At 35.8% G+C, this 18,214-nt stretch overlaps 1 protein-coding gene and 2 long non-coding RNA genes across 4 annotated transcripts; 1 reads left to right on the top strand and 2 right to left on the bottom strand.

Moving 5' to 3' along the window:
• Nucleotides 1–6,899: 6,899 nt before the first annotated feature.
• LOC108831249 (uncharacterized) lies at nucleotides 6,900–7,622 on the bottom strand. The gene is made up of 4 exons (XR_001946327.2): nucleotides 7,465–7,622; nucleotides 7,307–7,373; nucleotides 7,090–7,176; nucleotides 6,900–7,011 (listed from the first exon to the last, which is right to left on the bottom strand). It is a non-coding gene; the product is annotated as an uncharacterized LOC108831249 (long non-coding RNA).
• Nucleotides 7,623–9,696: 2,074 nt separating this feature from the next.
• LOC108831246 (uncharacterized) lies at nucleotides 9,697–12,839 on the bottom strand. Of its 2 annotated transcripts, XM_018604806.2 has the most exons (6): nucleotides 12,707–12,788; nucleotides 11,066–11,123; nucleotides 10,891–10,986; nucleotides 10,714–10,802; nucleotides 10,596–10,629; nucleotides 9,697–9,925 (listed from the first exon to the last, which is right to left on the bottom strand). In XM_018604806.2, exons 1-5 carry the CDS (start codon nucleotides 12,737–12,739, stop codon nucleotides 10,597–10,599), a joined length of 309 nt encoding a protein of 102 aa, XP_018460308.1. In that variant the 5' UTR covers nucleotides 12,740–12,788; the 3' UTR covers nucleotides 9,697–9,925; nucleotide 10,596. The 2 variants fall into 2 exon arrangements, with proteins under 2 accessions (XP_018460308.1, XP_018460309.1); XM_018604807.2 differs by lacking the exons at nucleotides 9,697–9,925; nucleotides 10,596–10,629; nucleotides 10,714–10,802; nucleotides 10,891–10,986; nucleotides 11,066–11,123 and adding exons at nucleotides 11,898–12,175; nucleotides 12,259–12,311; nucleotides 12,411–12,482; nucleotides 12,553–12,619 and having other exon boundaries at nucleotides 12,707–12,839.
• A 1,600-nt stretch (nucleotides 12,840–14,439) lies between these two features.
• LOC108831240 (uncharacterized) lies at nucleotides 14,440–16,419 on the top strand. The gene is made up of 2 exons (XR_001946318.2): nucleotides 14,440–14,624; nucleotides 15,181–16,419. It is a non-coding gene; the product is annotated as an uncharacterized LOC108831240 (long non-coding RNA).
• Nucleotides 16,420–18,214: the final 1,795 nt, after the last annotated feature.

Genomic DNA, 18,214 nt, shown 5'->3' with positions numbered 1-18,214 from the left:
ATAATTAGTGTCAGAATGATTATGTCAAAGAAAGTTTCTGATTCATGCATATATATCGTAGATAGAAACATAATTTCAGTTTCATTGTGTCATGAATTTCGAGTGTGAACAAAAAATAGAAACATAATTTCAGTTTAAAACTTTCTTTTCGACATAATTTCAGTTTAAAACTATAAGCTAAAACATACTGTAGTTTAAAAAGCAAAACATGGTTAATGTGAGGATTGAGAAAATTGGCCAAAATAAGTGATAAATGACAAAGGCCCGTGACCAGGATCCAGGAGAGTTGCTTGTTTTGTTTGTATTTTATTATTTTCTCAAGTTACAATTATTGTCACATGAGTGCATACTCATATATACACATAAATTCCGTATATAACTATGTGGCTATATATCTCGAATAAACTTAAAGCTTGTATTATAAGAAATATACATCACGAAAAGAAAATAACCCATAATTTAAATTCTATTCTACATGTTATCGAATGCATAAAGTAGAACTAAGTTTAAAATTTATTGTGTCGACAACATGACAAGGAATTTCATTTTCGTGAGTGAATAAACTACATGAGTCCAGATTTTATTCATTGGTGTAAGAGAATCATGATTCTGAATGGTTTAAGGGAGGGGCCGAGGGGGAGAGTCAGCGTTTGAAACGGTGATTTGGTGGTTGTTTGGAATTAGGTTTTATCATATTATTGAGATATGTAATAAACTAATTTCTGCATTCCCGTAATTTTTCCTGATTCATATTACTAAAGAATGGCAAGCCTTGGTTTTGAGTCTCATCTATGTGCTTATGTACGTAAGAGCAGCTTGGAAACTATTGAGAAAACATTAAAGCATTCCCAACAACATATGGTTTGAGTCTACGAACACACACGAGTTTTAATTTTCCGACAGAGCAAAGAGAGAAACAATATCAAATATGTTGTGAATGTGTGTGTCTTATTAATGTCGAATATGAACTCCTTATATAAAGACTACAAGATGGACCACTAATGGGCCAAAGCCTACTAGTATCTTTTGGATAAACATCCACCTGAACCAGTCGGTTCATAACACTTCCCCTGGATGTTGAATCCATCTTGAGTTCGCCAGATACCAAATCATTTTTTGGGCTCGTGATACACTTTACCAATTACATGGTGTTGCCTCATTAAAACCTTACCAGGAAAACCCAGTGGGATAAAACCATGGTGAAGGAAAAAGAGTACAACATGTATCACTTCCCCTGATTTGTACCTCCGTATATGCTCTTGAGGTTGGCGCATGAGTAGACTGGTGGTAACTTCATGGGCGCCAAGTCTCTGAGCTGGTCTTCTAATGTGCACATCCTGAACTGATAGGAAGGTCTCATGGACGTGGTGCTGTTGTAGACATGGTGAAGAAGCTGGTTGACATGTCTTTGGTTGGACTCGTACTTCTTCATATTTGTTTTCCAACGTATGCATACTGCTTGTTTGAGAACTATCCATGTATGGATCTAATGTTATAACCTGTATCATAATCAAAAACAAAACCAAGCAAACACATCTTGGGGTTTGGTTAGTATAAAATAATCTCAAACATAATAAAAGGATATTTCAATCCTGTCCCATTGCCTTTATATTTGGACTTAGCTTAAGCTTAGTTCAAAGCTCATGTTCGTATGTGTATAACAAACACATCAAGGCAAGGCACCAATGGCACCTTTGGCAAGGGACATGTATAGTTTTATTTCCAATGCCTCATGATTTGATCATTTAACAACATATATAATCATACTGCACTTTGAAATTATTTAGATGTATAGTACTAAGTTTAAACTTAACAATAGTTTCACTTGTGAATATTTACATCCAGATGTGCTTTGAGTCTTTTCTAGACCAAGGAAATATGTCTATGTCCAATCTAGGATCAAAGGATCCGTGACCTATCTTAGGTGGTCTCGTGACCATGTTCCTTCTTAGAACAAAGTGGGTCAGTACTTGGACCAAGTGAAAACATTCGACCATGAGTCTTGCATTGGATTGTATACGGACTAAGGCATAACTTTCTTGTCGTCCTTATGACCAAATAGGTCTATGTCAAGATATAGGGACTATGGGACTATGTTACCATACAGTGGGGCAAGCCATAGACTTTATAGTAAGTATTTAGGGTCAATGAACCTTATAGGCTTTACATAATGGTTCATGCCTATCGTTAATCTATGCCTTATTCATGCACAAGGATTTCATCTTTAAGTATATTTAAGATACTTACTTTGTAGTCCCAAACAATCTTTGTTTGTCCCAAAACTTAATCTTTCCCAAAACATTCATTTCAATGCTTTCTTTAGATAGTCTTTTGGGAAGTGTCTCCAGAGGTTCCTATGATATTTTCTTTAGATCAAAATATTCTTGTATACTCTAGTTCTCGAGAACTTTGTTGCTTTAGACAACTCTATATCCTCTGAGACTTATATATATTATCCAGTGGACTTATATAATTAGGCGGTTTACATCCTTGAACCGCAAGTATAAGTTTTTCTTTCTTATGTGCCAGACTTATCTAGGAATCTCAATGTTTGTTGCATCCACCATAAGGAACTTATCTCCTTATAATTGATTCCTGGTCTTTGTGAGATCCTTGTGCATATGGTCGTGCCTTATACTTGGCTATCTCACCATGTTTGATTTCTTTTACTCACAAAGAATCATTGTCCAACTGGTTTTCTGTCTAGAGGTGTCCGAACTATAGGACCAAAACCTCTCTTTCTTAACTCCACGTCTTCTTATCCATTTGATCTTAATCTCATGTTGAATGCATTCATCTATGGACGTGGGTCTCATGATCCTCATTGATCTCATGATCTTTAAGTGCTACATTGCGCATTGTATATTGTTAACTTCGAGTACTCGTTTGTTCCTTTTGTGTCCTAGACATGACATAACTTTATTGAGGTTTTATTATGACCTTTAATACCCTGAAGCTTGGCGTCCCAAGCATCATTAGGTACCTTAGATACAACCATATCTTATGGTTTCCTCATCCGTGGCCACGGCTTTTAGGTTTGTCCATCTTTGGATCGACTATGTCTAGGAGTCCCTCATCCACGGTTTCATTTGCACCTTTCTATATTTATCCGAGGGATCTTATCTTTAGAACTTATTGATCTAACTTGTTTAGATTCAGTAGCAACTTGATTGTGTTCTATTGAACATCAAATCTTATTTGGTGCATTCATAGCTGGTAAAAATGACTTAGTCATTCTATTCGGGTCAGGAATCTGGCAATTGTATTAAGCTAGCTTTTGTATAAACTTTATGGACTTCTAGAACTCATTCTAGAGTCTGAGGATCTTGCCAATATAAGGATGTTTTGATTCCGTATAATTTTCTATTATCCAGCTTTCCCTTAATGTTGGATGTTCAGATTCACTGAGGTGACTATCCGTGTACCTAGGCTTTAATCAACTTGTCCGTGGATAGCTCAAGGTATTTAGAAATGTGGGGAACTTATATAAAATGTATCCAACATCTATTCCCATCCTCTCATCTTATATTTCTGTGGTGGAGCGATAGAATTTATAAATGGCACTTCTTTATGTGCTAAGATGAGATGTGTCTGGCCTTTGACCCGGTTTAGTCAATGGGATGGGTATCAATGTTCACTTATGTGCGTGTTTGTCCATGTAGAATAAAAGGTGGGTTTTTATTCTTATCTTTCCCCCATGGACATATCATACATTCTTAAAATACTTTTAGAATGTGAATCATGTAAAGATATGTAGCCTTTTAGGCAATTTTTCTTTCTGTTCTTGTCCTTTCATTATGAATATTCGTGTCCACATTGAGTCATGAGATGTTTTCTACATTCTCCATGATCATATAATGTTTATCAAACCCTTTTGGGACGTGAGCACTTTAATCTATATTCACTTGGACGTTTTGAAGTAACATGTTTTCTTTTATCCTTAGTTTAGTCCGAATGGGATAAGACTATCTTTGTTCTTGTGAACTCTTTGATGTTTCAATATTGTGTATGTCCATGTTACATGGAGTGATTAACACTTACCCCCATGGACATATCATATTTGGATACTTTTAGATGTGAGTTCACTTAGCTTTTACCAAGACTTGTAGTCTTTGCCATCATACAATCTTCTTTTGGGCGGTTTCTCTTTAAGGAAAAACTTTGTTTCTTTTGTCCATGGATTCATTATGAAACTATCCATTCATCAATTCTTAAATCTTTCACTTATAAGAATGATTATTGTACACGTCCTCTCTTTGTGTACATAGCCTCAAATGTGAATACAATGCACACGACCTCTATATTGTACACTCCTCTCTTTGTGTACCTTTGAGGCAATATGATATTTGATCAGGGATTTTGTGTCTTAAGATGTCTGTCGTTTGATCCACTGTACATCATAAGGGTATTCACATGAATGGACGTTTTGTTTATGATATAAAAGCTTTTATTTATTGATTCTTTCAAAGATAGCAACCAAAGGAAGTGAATAATGTTTAAAAGGAAATTAATAAGGTGTGAAATAACTAAGTAAGAACACTAAGGGCTTGATGTAGAGTCAACATGTCTTACTCCATATGGTGATCTATTCTCTTATGCTTTGTTGGATCATCCTTTCTTGTGATCCATACGATCACACTTGTCATGATCCATGAGAACATCTTTGACAATTTTCTTTCATCTTTCCGAACCATCTTAGCTTTTCTTTTAAAGCTTTGCTGATAAAGAGTAGCTAGATACTTAGGAGTTCTGCATCTCTTAGCCAAATGGTTGTCCATTCCACAATTATTGCACAACTTAGACCATCCCCCATGTCCATATCCTCTCTTGACACGGTTGGTTTCTAGATCAGCCCTTTCGGCTGGTAGTGCATTAGCTGGTGGTAATGGAGTTGGCCTCGTAAACTCTCTTTCACTACTTTTCATTAGCAATTCATGATTTTGCTCAGCTTGCAACAATCTTGCTATTAGAGATGTATAGGTAGTGAAGCCCATTTCTCTATATTGTTGTAGTAACAATAAGTTAGTAGGGTGAAAGGTGGAGAATGTCTTTTCCAACATATCTTCATCAGTCACTACCTCACCACATAGTTTCATTTCGAAAACTATTCTGAGTAGTGCAAAGTTATATTCTCCCACAGATTTATAGTCTCAGAATCTGAGGTTTATCCATTCTCGTAAAGTTTTGGTATGTATAATCTCTTGGATATAATTTCTATTATCTAGATCTGTCCAAAGCTTCGAGGGATCATCGGTCAGATATAGACTTTTGAGTTTTTCACAAATATGATGGCGAGTGTTCAGGAGTTCTCTTGCAATGCTATCATCTGTGATGCATTCACTGAGTTCATCAGACTCAAGTGTGGTTTTAATATCTTGTGCCCATTGCATATATTGCAAGTAGTTTTCTCCTGAGATTATGATGGAGGAAATTCGACATCTAAAATATTTAGTGTTTCTCTAGTTAGATCTTAGTAATATGTTCTGAGGAACTGATTTCAAAATCTAATTTTAGAGAAGTTTTCCATAAAATTCTATAAAATGGAAATTTCAGAAAAGGAAATTTTTATAAAAATGGAAACTTTCTAAAAATGGAAACTTTCTAAAAAATGGAAACTTTCCATTTTTGATTTGGTCTATCAACCAAATTAGGGTTTATAATATCGATTGGTTAGGGATTTATAAACTGATTTGGTTTAATGTTTTCACAATTCGGATTTGGTTTTTTCTTTTATAAGTTTCATAAACCAGTTTAGATTAGGGTTTAATAGTCGGATATGGTTTAGAGGGTTTCATAATCCGATTCGGTTTGGGGTTTTATACAAGTTTTAAAATTTCATGAACTTTAGGGTTTGTTTATTAAACAAATTTATTATATCAAATCTAGCAACCTAATGATTCAATCAACCAGGGTATACGAGTTCTCTAAAGTTCTAATCTCAACCTCAAACATTTTTATAAAAATCGGATAATTCAAACAATTAGGATTTGATGACTTACCTTTGGATTAACTCGATCTGCTCCTTGGTTTCTTTGGAAATATTAACCTGATCTTACTGGGATCCTTTGTTTTCCTTAAACAAATTTATCAAAAAAATAGTTAGTAAGATTAAAAATAATCGGCTGTAAACAAAACTATAGAGAAAAGTTTGCAGCCTTAGGTTTATTTCTGATTTTGACGGCGCGGCTTGTAGCTGTCGTAGAGAACGCGTCTGATCACGGATTGAGGTGAGGTCTGCGGCGTTGGATTCTCCTCTTCAATAGCTTCAAATTGATATGTCGCACGTCTTCTGGATCGTTACGGTTTGGGAAAACGATCGATTTGAAGTTGAGTCAAAATTAGGGTTCTTGTGCAATTGACGGCGTGCACTAAAACAGAGTTTGGCGGGGCGTCTGAGATCTGATCGACGCGAGGTTTTCGGCTATGGATTCTTCTCTTCAAGATCTTCAATTTGGTATGTCGCACGTCGTTTGGATCGTTATGGTTTGAGAGAACGATCGATTTGAAGTTGCGTCAAAATTAGGGTTCTTGAGTAATTGACGGCGCGTACTAAAATAAAGCGTGCCGGCGCGTCTGAGATCGGATCCTCGCGAGGTTAGCGGCGCTGGCTTCGTCTCGTCGAGATCTTCAGATTGATAGGTGGCTCGCCGTCTAGGTCGTTACGGTTAGGGAGATATGACCATTTTAAGATGCGGCTAGTTTTTAAGGTTTTTGGTGACCTACGAATTTTGCTAGGGTTTTGAGCTTAACTCGTGCTGATAACGTGTTGTGAATGTGTGTGTCTTATTAATGTCGAATATGAACTCCTTATATAAAGACTACAAGATGGACCACTAATGGGCCAAAGCCTACTAGTATCTTTTGGATAAACATCCACCTGAACCAGTCGGTTCATAACAAAATAAGAGTTTTTCAGCTTACAGAGAGACATAGTTATTACATAGACCACCCAGATAACTTTTCGGATTTCTTAAATGGTTCGTCAGCCTCCCTCCAGAGATAGACGATGGCCTTGATACAAAAAAAAAAAAAGCATTACAAGCTGATTAAGGGAATAAAAATCTCTATCATCTCTCTTTCTCAACGTACCAATGTAAAGTCCCGTAGCATATCCTAGGATACCAAATCCTAGGGCTCGAGTTACCGCATATTTCACTGTAGATCTTTTCTTTGGATCTACAATCACAAATCAACAAAGAGAATCCAAAGATCAGAATCACAAATCAACAAAGACATTTCTTTGGATCTACAATCACAAATCAACAAAGTAATTTGTAGATCAGATAAAGAATCAGACAACTTTTACCTTTGCCGTCAACTGCGGGTGACGAAAAATTGCGGCGAGACACCATTGACATCGATGTTCGATGTACCTGTCGACGAGACCCAATCGAACAAATCAAACAAATTACAGAAAACCCAAATCTAACAGATAATTGAATACGATTCAGATTCTCGAGGCACCTTAGCAAGGATTGATCTCATATTTGGCGGCATGGTCGTGAAGAAATTTAGGGTTCGCTTTTTCTATCTCTCTACACGCTAGTTCCTAGAATATTTTTGTTTGTTACGTACATACTTTGATTTTGGAATTAGACATAGGCTATATTATTAGGTAAGAAAAAGGAGTAAGGAAAAAAAAAACAAAAATATATTGTCCAACTCTTTTGATGATGCGATATTAACAGTCCTTAAAAATAGGACGGTAGTGGGTGGTTATCAATGTCTTTATTTTAGGTTATTATAGTTTATGCAACTATTTTTAGATGTCATTTTATTTTAAATTGGATTAAACTAATATCAATCGGACATGTTCCTAATTTAATAGTATTGATTGAACAAGCGAAATCAGACAAACTCCGCTACAAATAAACGCAAATTCAATGGTAATTTCTCAAGTAGATAGCTGAATTTATTCAAATACTTGTACATCCTCGAGGTACAAGTAAGAAGATATATTTATACTTTTTTTTGACAAGAATGTGAATTTTCATTAACCATGTAATGACACGAGGAGATACAATGTGTTTTGATGAAATCAAATCCTATTGCATCTAATTAGCTAATCAAAGCAGTGGTGTTTCAGAGAGCCCCAAAAAAAGCTAAAAAGACTCTCTAAAACAAAAAAGGTTTAATCACAATCCATAGATTATAATTAAAGCTTGGCTACAATAAGACTCCGAGAGCAGCCATTAAACTTCAGCAGATCATTGCTTTACCTTGACACCGGAGCCTGCAACAAGAACAATAATCATAGGAGAAAGCAACCGGAGAACAATCCGAGGTGCCGCGGATCGTCCCTAAGGTGACTCCATAAAGGCTGAGACAGGCGAAGCAGGGGCGGCAATCCCTGGTCCGGCCATCACACCCAAAGTAGCCCACTCCAGACGCTGCTATACTCCAGAAAACGATAAGCAACTCCCTGAGAATCCGGACCGACGCAGAGTAACCAGCAGTTGAGACACCGGTGATGTACTGGCAGTTGGAAGCGGAGGTTTTATCGGCTCAACTCCGGTCCCAACCCACGAACAGAGCACTAAAAGATTCCGGCAACAGAGCATCGAAAACGGCAGGAAACGACAGACATCTTCTTTCTGAAGCTTTGAAGGACGAAGGAGCATGAATCTCCCATCAACAAGCGAAAACAGAGGAATGACCCGTCAGTAATAGCAGAGACAGAGCAGAGGAACGGCACGAACCCTGAGCCATCTCGAACCAACGACAGAACCGAAGCCAAAGAAAACGCCATGGTGACTGCTGTGAAATCAGAACGGGAAGAAGTCCCCAGCGAAAGCCTCTACATCGCCTTTTCATCATAAACCAAAGGTACTAGACGGGGAAGTTCTTACAAGAGCAGCCGGCGGAAGAGACAAGAGAAGTCAGTGGAGGCAGTGAACTGACCGGAGGAGCGGAGGCAGCGACGCTCTGCTACTCCGGCGGACCCTCCGAAGCAGATCTGACCCAGATCCGGCTAAAGACAAACCCTAGATCTACAATCATGACGGCGCCTCCTGCAAAGATCTGACCTTCCACGACCTCGCCATCACTCCAGGGAAGCTAGATACACACCTAGAAACCCGATTTGGTTCGTTGGATCCGGCCGCAATCCAAACGAAAAACAGAGATGATGAAGCAAGGAGGAGGTAGAGAGTCACAGCTTAACAGGGGAAGAGGCAGAACAAGGAGGAACGATGGGGGTGGCGACCGACGGATGAAAGGCTCCGCCGGTCACCGAAACAGGTTTCACAGAAGTGACGGCGAGACTAAAAGAGATAGGGAAGAAAGAGAAGAGAGAACTTTCTTTTTCTGATTAACAATCCTCCAAACTTTTGATATATTTATACTTTTCACCCATCATTCCTTGCGTTTGAGCTTCAGGTCCATTGTCTTCTCTCACAGTGTACATCTTTCCAAAATCATTTTCTTTTCATGAGTAGTAGAAGTTGGTTTAGGACTTTTGGATTTGGGGATTTATAAAAGATATATTGTTTAAACCATGGTTAACAGTGCAAAGAGGGAAGAAAATATTGGCCGTTTAACACATTAGGTAGGCGGGGAACATTACTTGAATGTAGAGGTTTGATGAAAATAGTTAAGGTTAACTATGAGGTTAAATTATATGTAGAGGTTTGCAAACATTCATTATATAATTCTCTTAAACATTGATTTATGAAGTAAAAAGGAGAAAACCCCAAACAAGAGTAAACCGGGATAAGAAAAAGATAAAAGGCCACAGATAACTGCTGAATCAATTGGTTTAGGACAGCCACCACTTTAACACTTAAATGAACAAGAAGAAAACATTAGGGATCCCTCTTCAAGAGATGAAGAGACAAACAGGAGGTGCAAATTACAGAAAACAAACGACTAAGACAATGCAAGCTTATTTTGGTTGTTGTCCAGAGCATAAAACATTTCTTCAGAGCTAGGTAGCACGGAAGCTTTATCGGATGTCCGCTTCCCGCTTCGGAATCGGAATCGGAATCGGAATCTTATGGAAGCTTACGGAATCTCGCTTCCAAAACGTTTCCAAAATGTTCTCTTTAAAAACACGTTGGAAGCTTACGATTCTGTTTTGGAATCACGCTTCCGTTTTATTTTAAGACCCATTGTCATAATTCATAAAAATATAAAAACATAGATTTTAGTTGATATAAAATCCAAATTTTAATAGTAATGAATTAAAGAGAATAGAAATATACAAATATGAAAATTAATACTATAAATTATCTTTATGTATTGTAGCTTTTATTAAAGATATATCACATATTTAAATATATTATGTCAATAAATTTATGAAGTTTTAAAAATAATTATTATCATAATTTTTTTAAACTTAATTTATGTGTATTTTTATAGTTTTAATATAAAATCATTTCAAAATTATTATATATTAATAAATGTTTTATTTTAAGTTTAAATCATATAATTTTTAGTCCTAAATTATATTAAATTTTCTTTTATATATATATATATAGATATACGCTTCCAACGCGTACCCGCTTCCTAAATTTTTAAAAAATTTCGCTTCCGCGCTTCCATACGCTTCCGCTTCCACGTACCCGCTTCCGTTTCCATGTAACGTTGCTTCAGAGTTCATTTACGGAGATTCATCTGCACCTTCGCTAACTGAAAGAGTAAAATAAAAGCAAAAGATGTTAATTCTCCATCAGATTTTTGATATTTCAAAAGCACACACACATGTAATCATACCAGTTCCTCGTGACGTTGTAAGCGGAGTTTATGTTCTTCCCTAGCTATCAGCAACTTGGGATAGAAGTATTTATAACCCTTGTACACCCCTGAGGTACGAAATAAGAAGAAGCAGCAATTACAATTACAAATGTGCATTTTTTCTTCTTCTCTATCTATAAATTATCGGTACATTACCTAAAGATGCCCAAGCACATAATCCAAGCTTTATCGAAGTGGCAATGCTAAACTTATTCGCCATCTCAAAACCAGCAACGTTCGACTTTGAAGAAGCTGCAATCGGAAAACAAAAAAAATCAAAAGTAGATCAAAAACATAACGATCCGAGGATAGAATCAGACAACACTGTCACCTGCGGATGAAGAGAAATCCCGGGGAGACCCCACCATCGATACCGATTTCCGATGAACCTGTTGAGACAATATTAGAGAAAGCCCAAATATAGAAAACAACGAAGATAATAGCATGATCTCATTTTCGGCGACATGACGTGGGAAATTTAGGGTTCGCTTCTCACACCGTCTTACCAGGTCAAGCGCCTTGGGATTCTTTTTTATCTTTTAATCTACGATTGGGCCCTAGCCTTAGCTTTCTTCAATATTATAGGCCCACGCGCTCAAAGTCAAAAGAGACACATACATAGGTTGTCGGTCGGAGTCCAAAGAGCTGATGATAATTGCTGGCCTGGGAGATAACCTGAGGAACAATGGAGATCGAATTTTGAGTGTCGTTGCCCAACTGATGGGGTCTTGAAGTCAATCTTGATACCGAGCAGATAGAATGCCCCGGCCCCAAGTAGAACCATCAGCTCTAGCAGCCGTGTCACAAAGATATCTGCTTCTAAGTAGCCATCTCCATGAAATCAAATGAAATTTAGAAAGTCAGAGAATTTTTGGTCTGTTCACTTTCAAATGTAACAGCATATAGATTTTTATTAACTTGATACAGTGGAATAATCAGTTCAAGGTACAACTGAAATCGTCAGCCTAGGACAAATCGAATCAACCTGCGAATGCATAGGGCATGTAAGGGAACTAGGGCCTTCATGTCAAACATTATTAACAAAAATTGGACTAGTTTTTTTTTTTACAGAAAGACACTACAAAGTAAAGAAATGTACGACAGTTGCATTTGCAATCGTTTCAAGACAGAGAGAGAAATGTGAAATTAGTGTTGGGAAAACATTCTCACCTTAAAACATTCCCAATAACATACTCTTTGGTCCCAGAAAACACACAAGAAATTATAATATTCTGACAGAACGAAAAGAAATCAATCTCAGAGACGAGTGTTTAAGTTTTAAACAAAACCACAGACACATAGTTTTCATACCATACGACCACACATTATACATAGCAAAAAAAGCCAATTAATTGGCTGACCACAGCTACTTGAAGGATTTTGGAACCAAGGCCAATATCTCTTCCCTTCTCTTCAAGGATTCATCAGCCTCTCTCAGTTGCTGTCAACATAGAGAAGAGATAATGAAGATTAGATAATAGCAATTATGGTCACATCAAGTGCTACTTTGATTTCATTTTATACCTCTTCCAGTCGCTCCTCAAGGATCTTATCTAGATCACCAAATAGATAATGGCCTTGATACAAATCACACCCAAACAAAAAAATAAAGAGAGGGTATTAAAAGCTGATTAAAAAGAATAAAAATCTCTGTCACTCTCCCTCTCTACACGTACCAGTGAGAAATCCGGAAGCAAATCCTACGGTTCGAGTTACAAGAAAATTCGCTATAGCTCTCTTCTTCGACACTACAATCACAAATTATTGAAGAAAATCACATTCGGTCTCGACATCTGATAAAGAATCACACAACTTTACCTTCGAAGTTGGTTGGTGATGAACAGAAGTTGCGGCTACGCCCCATCGATACCGATTTTTGATACACCTGTCGAGACCCAACCGAACAAACAAAAAAAAATTAAAAGAGATAAGTCAATCCAACAGAGAACAAAGATGATACCACGATCGGCACCTGAGCAAAGATCGATCTCATTTTCGGCGACATGATCCGAGAAATTTAGGTTTCGCTTCTCACACTCTCTCCGACAATAATATTGTCGCGTCTCCCATCTACTATTGTGCCCTACCCCTAGCTTTCTTCAATATTATAGGCCCGTTAAATTTGTTAATGAAAGTAAAATTGTTTTATTCACGTTTATTAACAAACTAGATTTTTTTTTCATAATCATCATAATTTGTGTATAAATTTTAATCAAAATTTATTTTATAAAATAACGAAAATATATGTTCTCTCAATTAAATTTTTCATAACGAAAATCAACTTCTTAATTTTCAGTAAGATTTTCTTTATCTTTACTTCATATGTTTGCTTCAAATATATTTTGTCTCAATTGTAGGCTTCGGTTTAACAATTGTAAACTCTGTCACTTTTATATTTAATCCAACAAATTTAATCCAACAATTGGTCGTAACGCGTCATGCAATCCCATTAGCGTAAATCACTCTTAAATTTACCATCGAACTTGTATCGCAGATCAACATTTAATTCAATAAATACTTGTTTTAGGAGACACGTATCCTTTAATCCACTTTTACCTCCTGGTGCACGTAGTATTATAGATAGAAATTTCATAGTGATGAGTTATTATGTATGCTCCGTAATATCAAAATTTTTTTTTTGTAATATCAAAAATATATATAATGCATATTGCGTATATTATGTTGGTGTCTATGTTTTATGAAACACCAACATATCTTTACTTCTTTTTTTTTTTGACAAATCTGACAAGTACGCATGCATATATACGTACTTACTATGGTTTGCTTAAAAGGAGAAGCTCCCTACAATTATCGCAGTCAAAGATAAACCCCCCCACCGATCGGAACTGATGCCAATCTTCTTCCATGGATTTGTTTGGGACTTTGGATTAATCGAAATCAGTTTATCTTTGAGAACAGGCAGAGCCCACCAAAAGACATAATTTCAAGAGCAATCGCCCTACTGAAGGAATGGGAACATGCGCAGATCCCACTCGGACAACCATCGATTAGTCCACCTCCGCAACTCCCGACCCAGATCTCATCACCGTTGGTTATTCGCAGTGCTGGTCTGGAGTGCTAAGGCTCCTAAAGCACACCCAAGAAATTATGACCCTATCAATAACATTTTTTTACTTTAACCCTTTAAGCAAACAAAATCTTTAAATGTTCTTATTATACTGAAATTTCATCAAGAACTGTAATATATTGATCTACCATATTGATAAAAATAGTGATTCAAAAATGTTTACTAGTTTGTAATCATGAAGAATGAAACAAAAATAAAGAAGAATTGAATGTGGTAAATAGAATTGATATTGAAAAGGAAACTAGTTAATTTGGTTTTATTTTATATGACTATGCCAATTTTAAATAAAGACTGCAATTTGATAAAGAAATATAAAAACAGAAGCAACAATAGTCAATAAAGAATCCAAATCGATCAGACTCTTTTCTTGTTACCAAAAATCTAACAATAATAAAAGGGGAATATCCTCAATGTTTAGGCTGTCGACGTCACTTAAAAAAATCATCCAATAATAGAGTGTTGTTGTGCCACGTGAAATTGGCTTCACATTACACAGCTTAAATCGGGGCCATTCTTATGGGCTGTCAATACATCTCTAAATGGCCCATCTCTAATCCATTGATGGTTAATCGTCTTCTACTTCTACTTGGTCGTCACCGTTTTGGCTCTCTGTAATTCGCCGTTACGACCCAACTTTGATTAGTCAATTATGTTCTTCACTCCTTTATATAGAGATTTCAGTTCCTAGACAAGTTTTGTTACTCATCGTGTGTAGGGTTTCGGTCTATGTGGATTAATTTGTCACCCAGGAAGATTCAATAACGCTGCTTGGAAGTTCGTCTTGGATTCTCTTCCTCCTCTGGTCCGTATCTCCTTCAATCCAATTTCTCTGAAAATGTGTTTGCTTTTTAAAAATGTGTTTCTTTCTTTGTTGGGTCACTTAGCTGACGATAACAAAGAGATCAATGACTGTATTTCAGTTATTAGAACCTTTCTTAATTAGTAACAGATCCACTGTTGTTTAACACTTCTAAAGGGCAAGTGGAAGGTCTACGGCTGTTTACTAGAAGCTATCTCAGAGACACCTTCTAAAATTATGACCTGTTCATAAGAAGCCATCGAAAAATATCTATTTGACAATCGAGCAAGAGAAAGCACGATAAGATTTATACAGCCCACTAAAATTTAGACCTGATCCTGCCACTTAAAGTCACTTTCAGTGAGTTTTCAGTATGGACTTATAACATTATAGTGAGCTTAGCTTGGGCTCACATACAAATGGAATATATACAAATGGAATATATGTTTGAGTTGTTTTGTTGCTGTCGTAGTGATTCCTATTATAACTGTTTTCAAGATTTTTTGTGTGGTTGTGTCTCTCTCTGAGACAAAGCTAACGTTTTTCAGAATTTGAACAGATTTAGAAAGAGAGGACTTGGGGCAATAATAGCGATATCAACAACATGGATGCGTTATGGTATCATAGAACATATCAAAATGACTGGCAAGTGATTGCTGAAGCCAAACGTCGTTTGATAATCAACTGAAGATATAGAAGCGGAAGACACGTTTTTACACGGTTAGTGAACATTTAACCAATTGCTAAGAAGCAAGGCACGTTCTCGAGTTATCGCGGCAAGTTCGACCAAAGGGGTTGCATTGCGATGAGGTTTATGGAAGAGGGAATGGGCTAGACCACTGGAACTTGAGGATCGGAATCTTTCAATTAGCCATCTTTCCTGAAAATGTGATTGCAGCGCCAGTGGTGGTGAAATCTGCTGTGAAGAATGCAAGCCATGGAAACATGTCTTCACGTAGTCACTAATCTTGGGGCGATGCAGGTCATGTTGAAGCTGAGGGATTGAAATGGATCTCTTGTAGAAGTGTAGGCTTTGGAGGACTATATGTTTTTGAACTCTTCGTGTGTGCCTATGTGAAGCCACTGGAGTCTCCTAATCTTCATATTTTCTTTCTTGAGAACAATCTCGAGAATGCGACGAAGGATACCCTGAATATGAATTTTAGGAATCCAAAATATTTTCCTATAGAAGCACTTGACATTCTATTTACCTGATATGTAGCTGAAGCTGCATTAGATATTTTTCTTGGACGATGATGTAGTTGTGCAGAAGGATTTAACGGGGCATTGGAAGATTGATATGACAGGAAAGTGAACAGGGCTGAAGAGACTTATGCCGGTTCCTTCCATTGGTATGCTCAGACATTAACTTCTCGCATTCTTTGATTAAGAGAATTTAAATCCGACAGCATGCGCATGGGCTTATTGGAATGAAGTTATCTGATCCTGATGCTTGAAGAATAAAGAAATGCACAGAAGAATACCACTACAGCAGACAAGAATTTGTTTCTTTGTGTGTTATTGGCTTTGTTGTGTGTTTTATGAACTGGACATTTTTGTTAGTCTTTTCATAATGATTTAAGCAATGAATCTCTACAGCTTGAGAGAGGGGACAGCTTCTGAAGGCGGATCCATACTTGGGGTTAAGAGAAGCACACATCAATTTCCCTACTGAATTACAATTTTCTGAGTCTCTCTTATAGTTAGGTAGTTACAGTATTAAGCTGTTGAGAATGATTAAAGCATTACGAGATCTTCACTTCTTCCTATATATGATAATATGTTGCTTTCTATTTCATTAGTAGTACAGCTCCCGGACCAAATTAAGTCTGAAAGATTGTAAAAATATGAAAACATGTTAATGGCTTTTGATTACGCTCAGTAAATTGCATTACAATTTTTTAAAAATTGTTATCTCCAGTCTATCAATACACCGGAGATTTGTCCATAGTTTATTTATAGTGTTATAGCATAAGTATTATTCCAAATATTATATCAAAGCAAGGTAAATGATATAATATAAACAAAAAAATTATTTATTTTAAACCTTGAAGTTTAATTTAAACTCCCTCCATTTCAAAAAAACAGTAAAAAATTCTATAACTAAATAATGGTAGGGGTTTTCAAAATTTTATTAATTTACCAAAAAATGTCCTTTTTAAATTTATATATTTTACTGTATGTTTTAAGTAAAAATATGAAGAACATTTGATTTCACGGTATATGTATTGATTAAATTTTATAGATACAACAAGTTATATTTATTATTATTATTCGATTATATGGGTATACAATAAATGTAATGTATTTTTAAGTGTAAAATGAAAAATAATAACATCTAAATATTTATAAATATTAAGAAAAACTAAATATAAAATTTACTGTGATATAAAAGTATACAATTTATTGATAATAATTATATAATATTTATACATTATTTTTAATTTATATTTATAATATGAACATATATTTAGGTAAGGTCATCTTATCGAATTTGTCATATTTATATAGCTCAACTCGGAACTAATGAAGTTTTAAAAAAAAATATAGTGTTTATTGATTTCTCAAGTATTAATTATGTTTTGGAGTTTTCAAATATACTAAAAAAATTTTTAAATTTTAATAATAAAAATTTAAATTTAGAAAAATCCAATAAGCTCAATAATTTCTCTTAAATTCATAGTTTACTATTATTTACATTATAAAAAGTGTATTGCAAATGTAAAAATGCATTTGAAACAATTTTCTAAATTTTATATCGTATTATTTCATAGATTTATTGAACATTAAAATTATAAAAAATATAAATGAACAAACGCGCGTAGCGCGGGTAAACCCTCTAGTATAAAATAAAAAACGAAAAAGGAATACCAAGGATTCGAACCTGCATCTGCGTCATAAATAAAAAATGACAAAGCCACTGGGCTAATGAGAGTTAAACACAATTTGGCGCCTTTTAACACATATATATATATATATAAATTCTGGCCCCTAAATCCCAAGCTTTACGAGCTTTAGCACAGGGTCGGCCCTGGTTATTCGTCTGCAACACTGACACGGCGTGGAACAAAGACACCAAAGACACAGGACCGGCATGGATCTTTACAGATCGATCAGGCAGGGAACTCAACAGAGGATGCCTCTATCAATATGACATCTCTTCTCCGCTCATGATGGAATCGCTAGCGATTCGATCATGCCGTCTCGCTCAAGATTAACATTTATCGTGCTTCGATCAGATTACACAAAAAGGTTCATCCAAACCATCACCACAAATCAACGATCTATAGAACTTTTTGGAGTGCTATCAGATATTAAGTCGAGTATTATCTCTTCGTTTTTTCTTTCTAAGCTTCTTTCATTTTTCTAAAATTTTAATGGGCCTACATATATATTTGCAGAGACTTTTATTTGTAACAAATTCTTCAGTGTTGGACCTTAATGTTACACTAAAACCTTTTTCTCTTTAATCAGTTATCAGTGTTTCAAAAATAAAATTTTACTTTTTGACAAAAATATTTACTTTTATCTCAAAAATCTACAAAACTTTTACATTTCTCTATGCATGTAATTGTAGACTGATTTTTCTAAAT

This window comes from Raphanus sativus, chromosome 6 (genome assembly GCF_000801105.2).
Source record: "Raphanus sativus cultivar WK10039 chromosome 6, ASM80110v3, whole genome shotgun sequence".
Taxonomy (NCBI): Eukaryota; Viridiplantae; Streptophyta; class Magnoliopsida; order Brassicales; family Brassicaceae; genus Raphanus; species Raphanus sativus.
Note: the sequence above shows the minus strand (reverse complement) of the source record. Positions and strands in the feature narration are given on the sequence as shown.

Coding starts and splice junctions, on each gene's coding strand:
- LOC108831246 (XM_018604806.2), bottom strand. CDS start 12,739: ATGTCGCCGAAAATGAGATCGATCTTTGCTCAG. Junction 10,987..11,065: donor GGATTTCTCTTCATCCGCAG/GTGACAGTGTTG, acceptor TTCCGATTGCAG/CTTCTTCAAAGTCGAACGTT. Junction 10,803..10,890: donor ATGTGCTTGGGCATCTTTAG/GTAATGTACCGA, acceptor TTCGTACCTCAG/GGGTGTACAAGGGTTATAAA.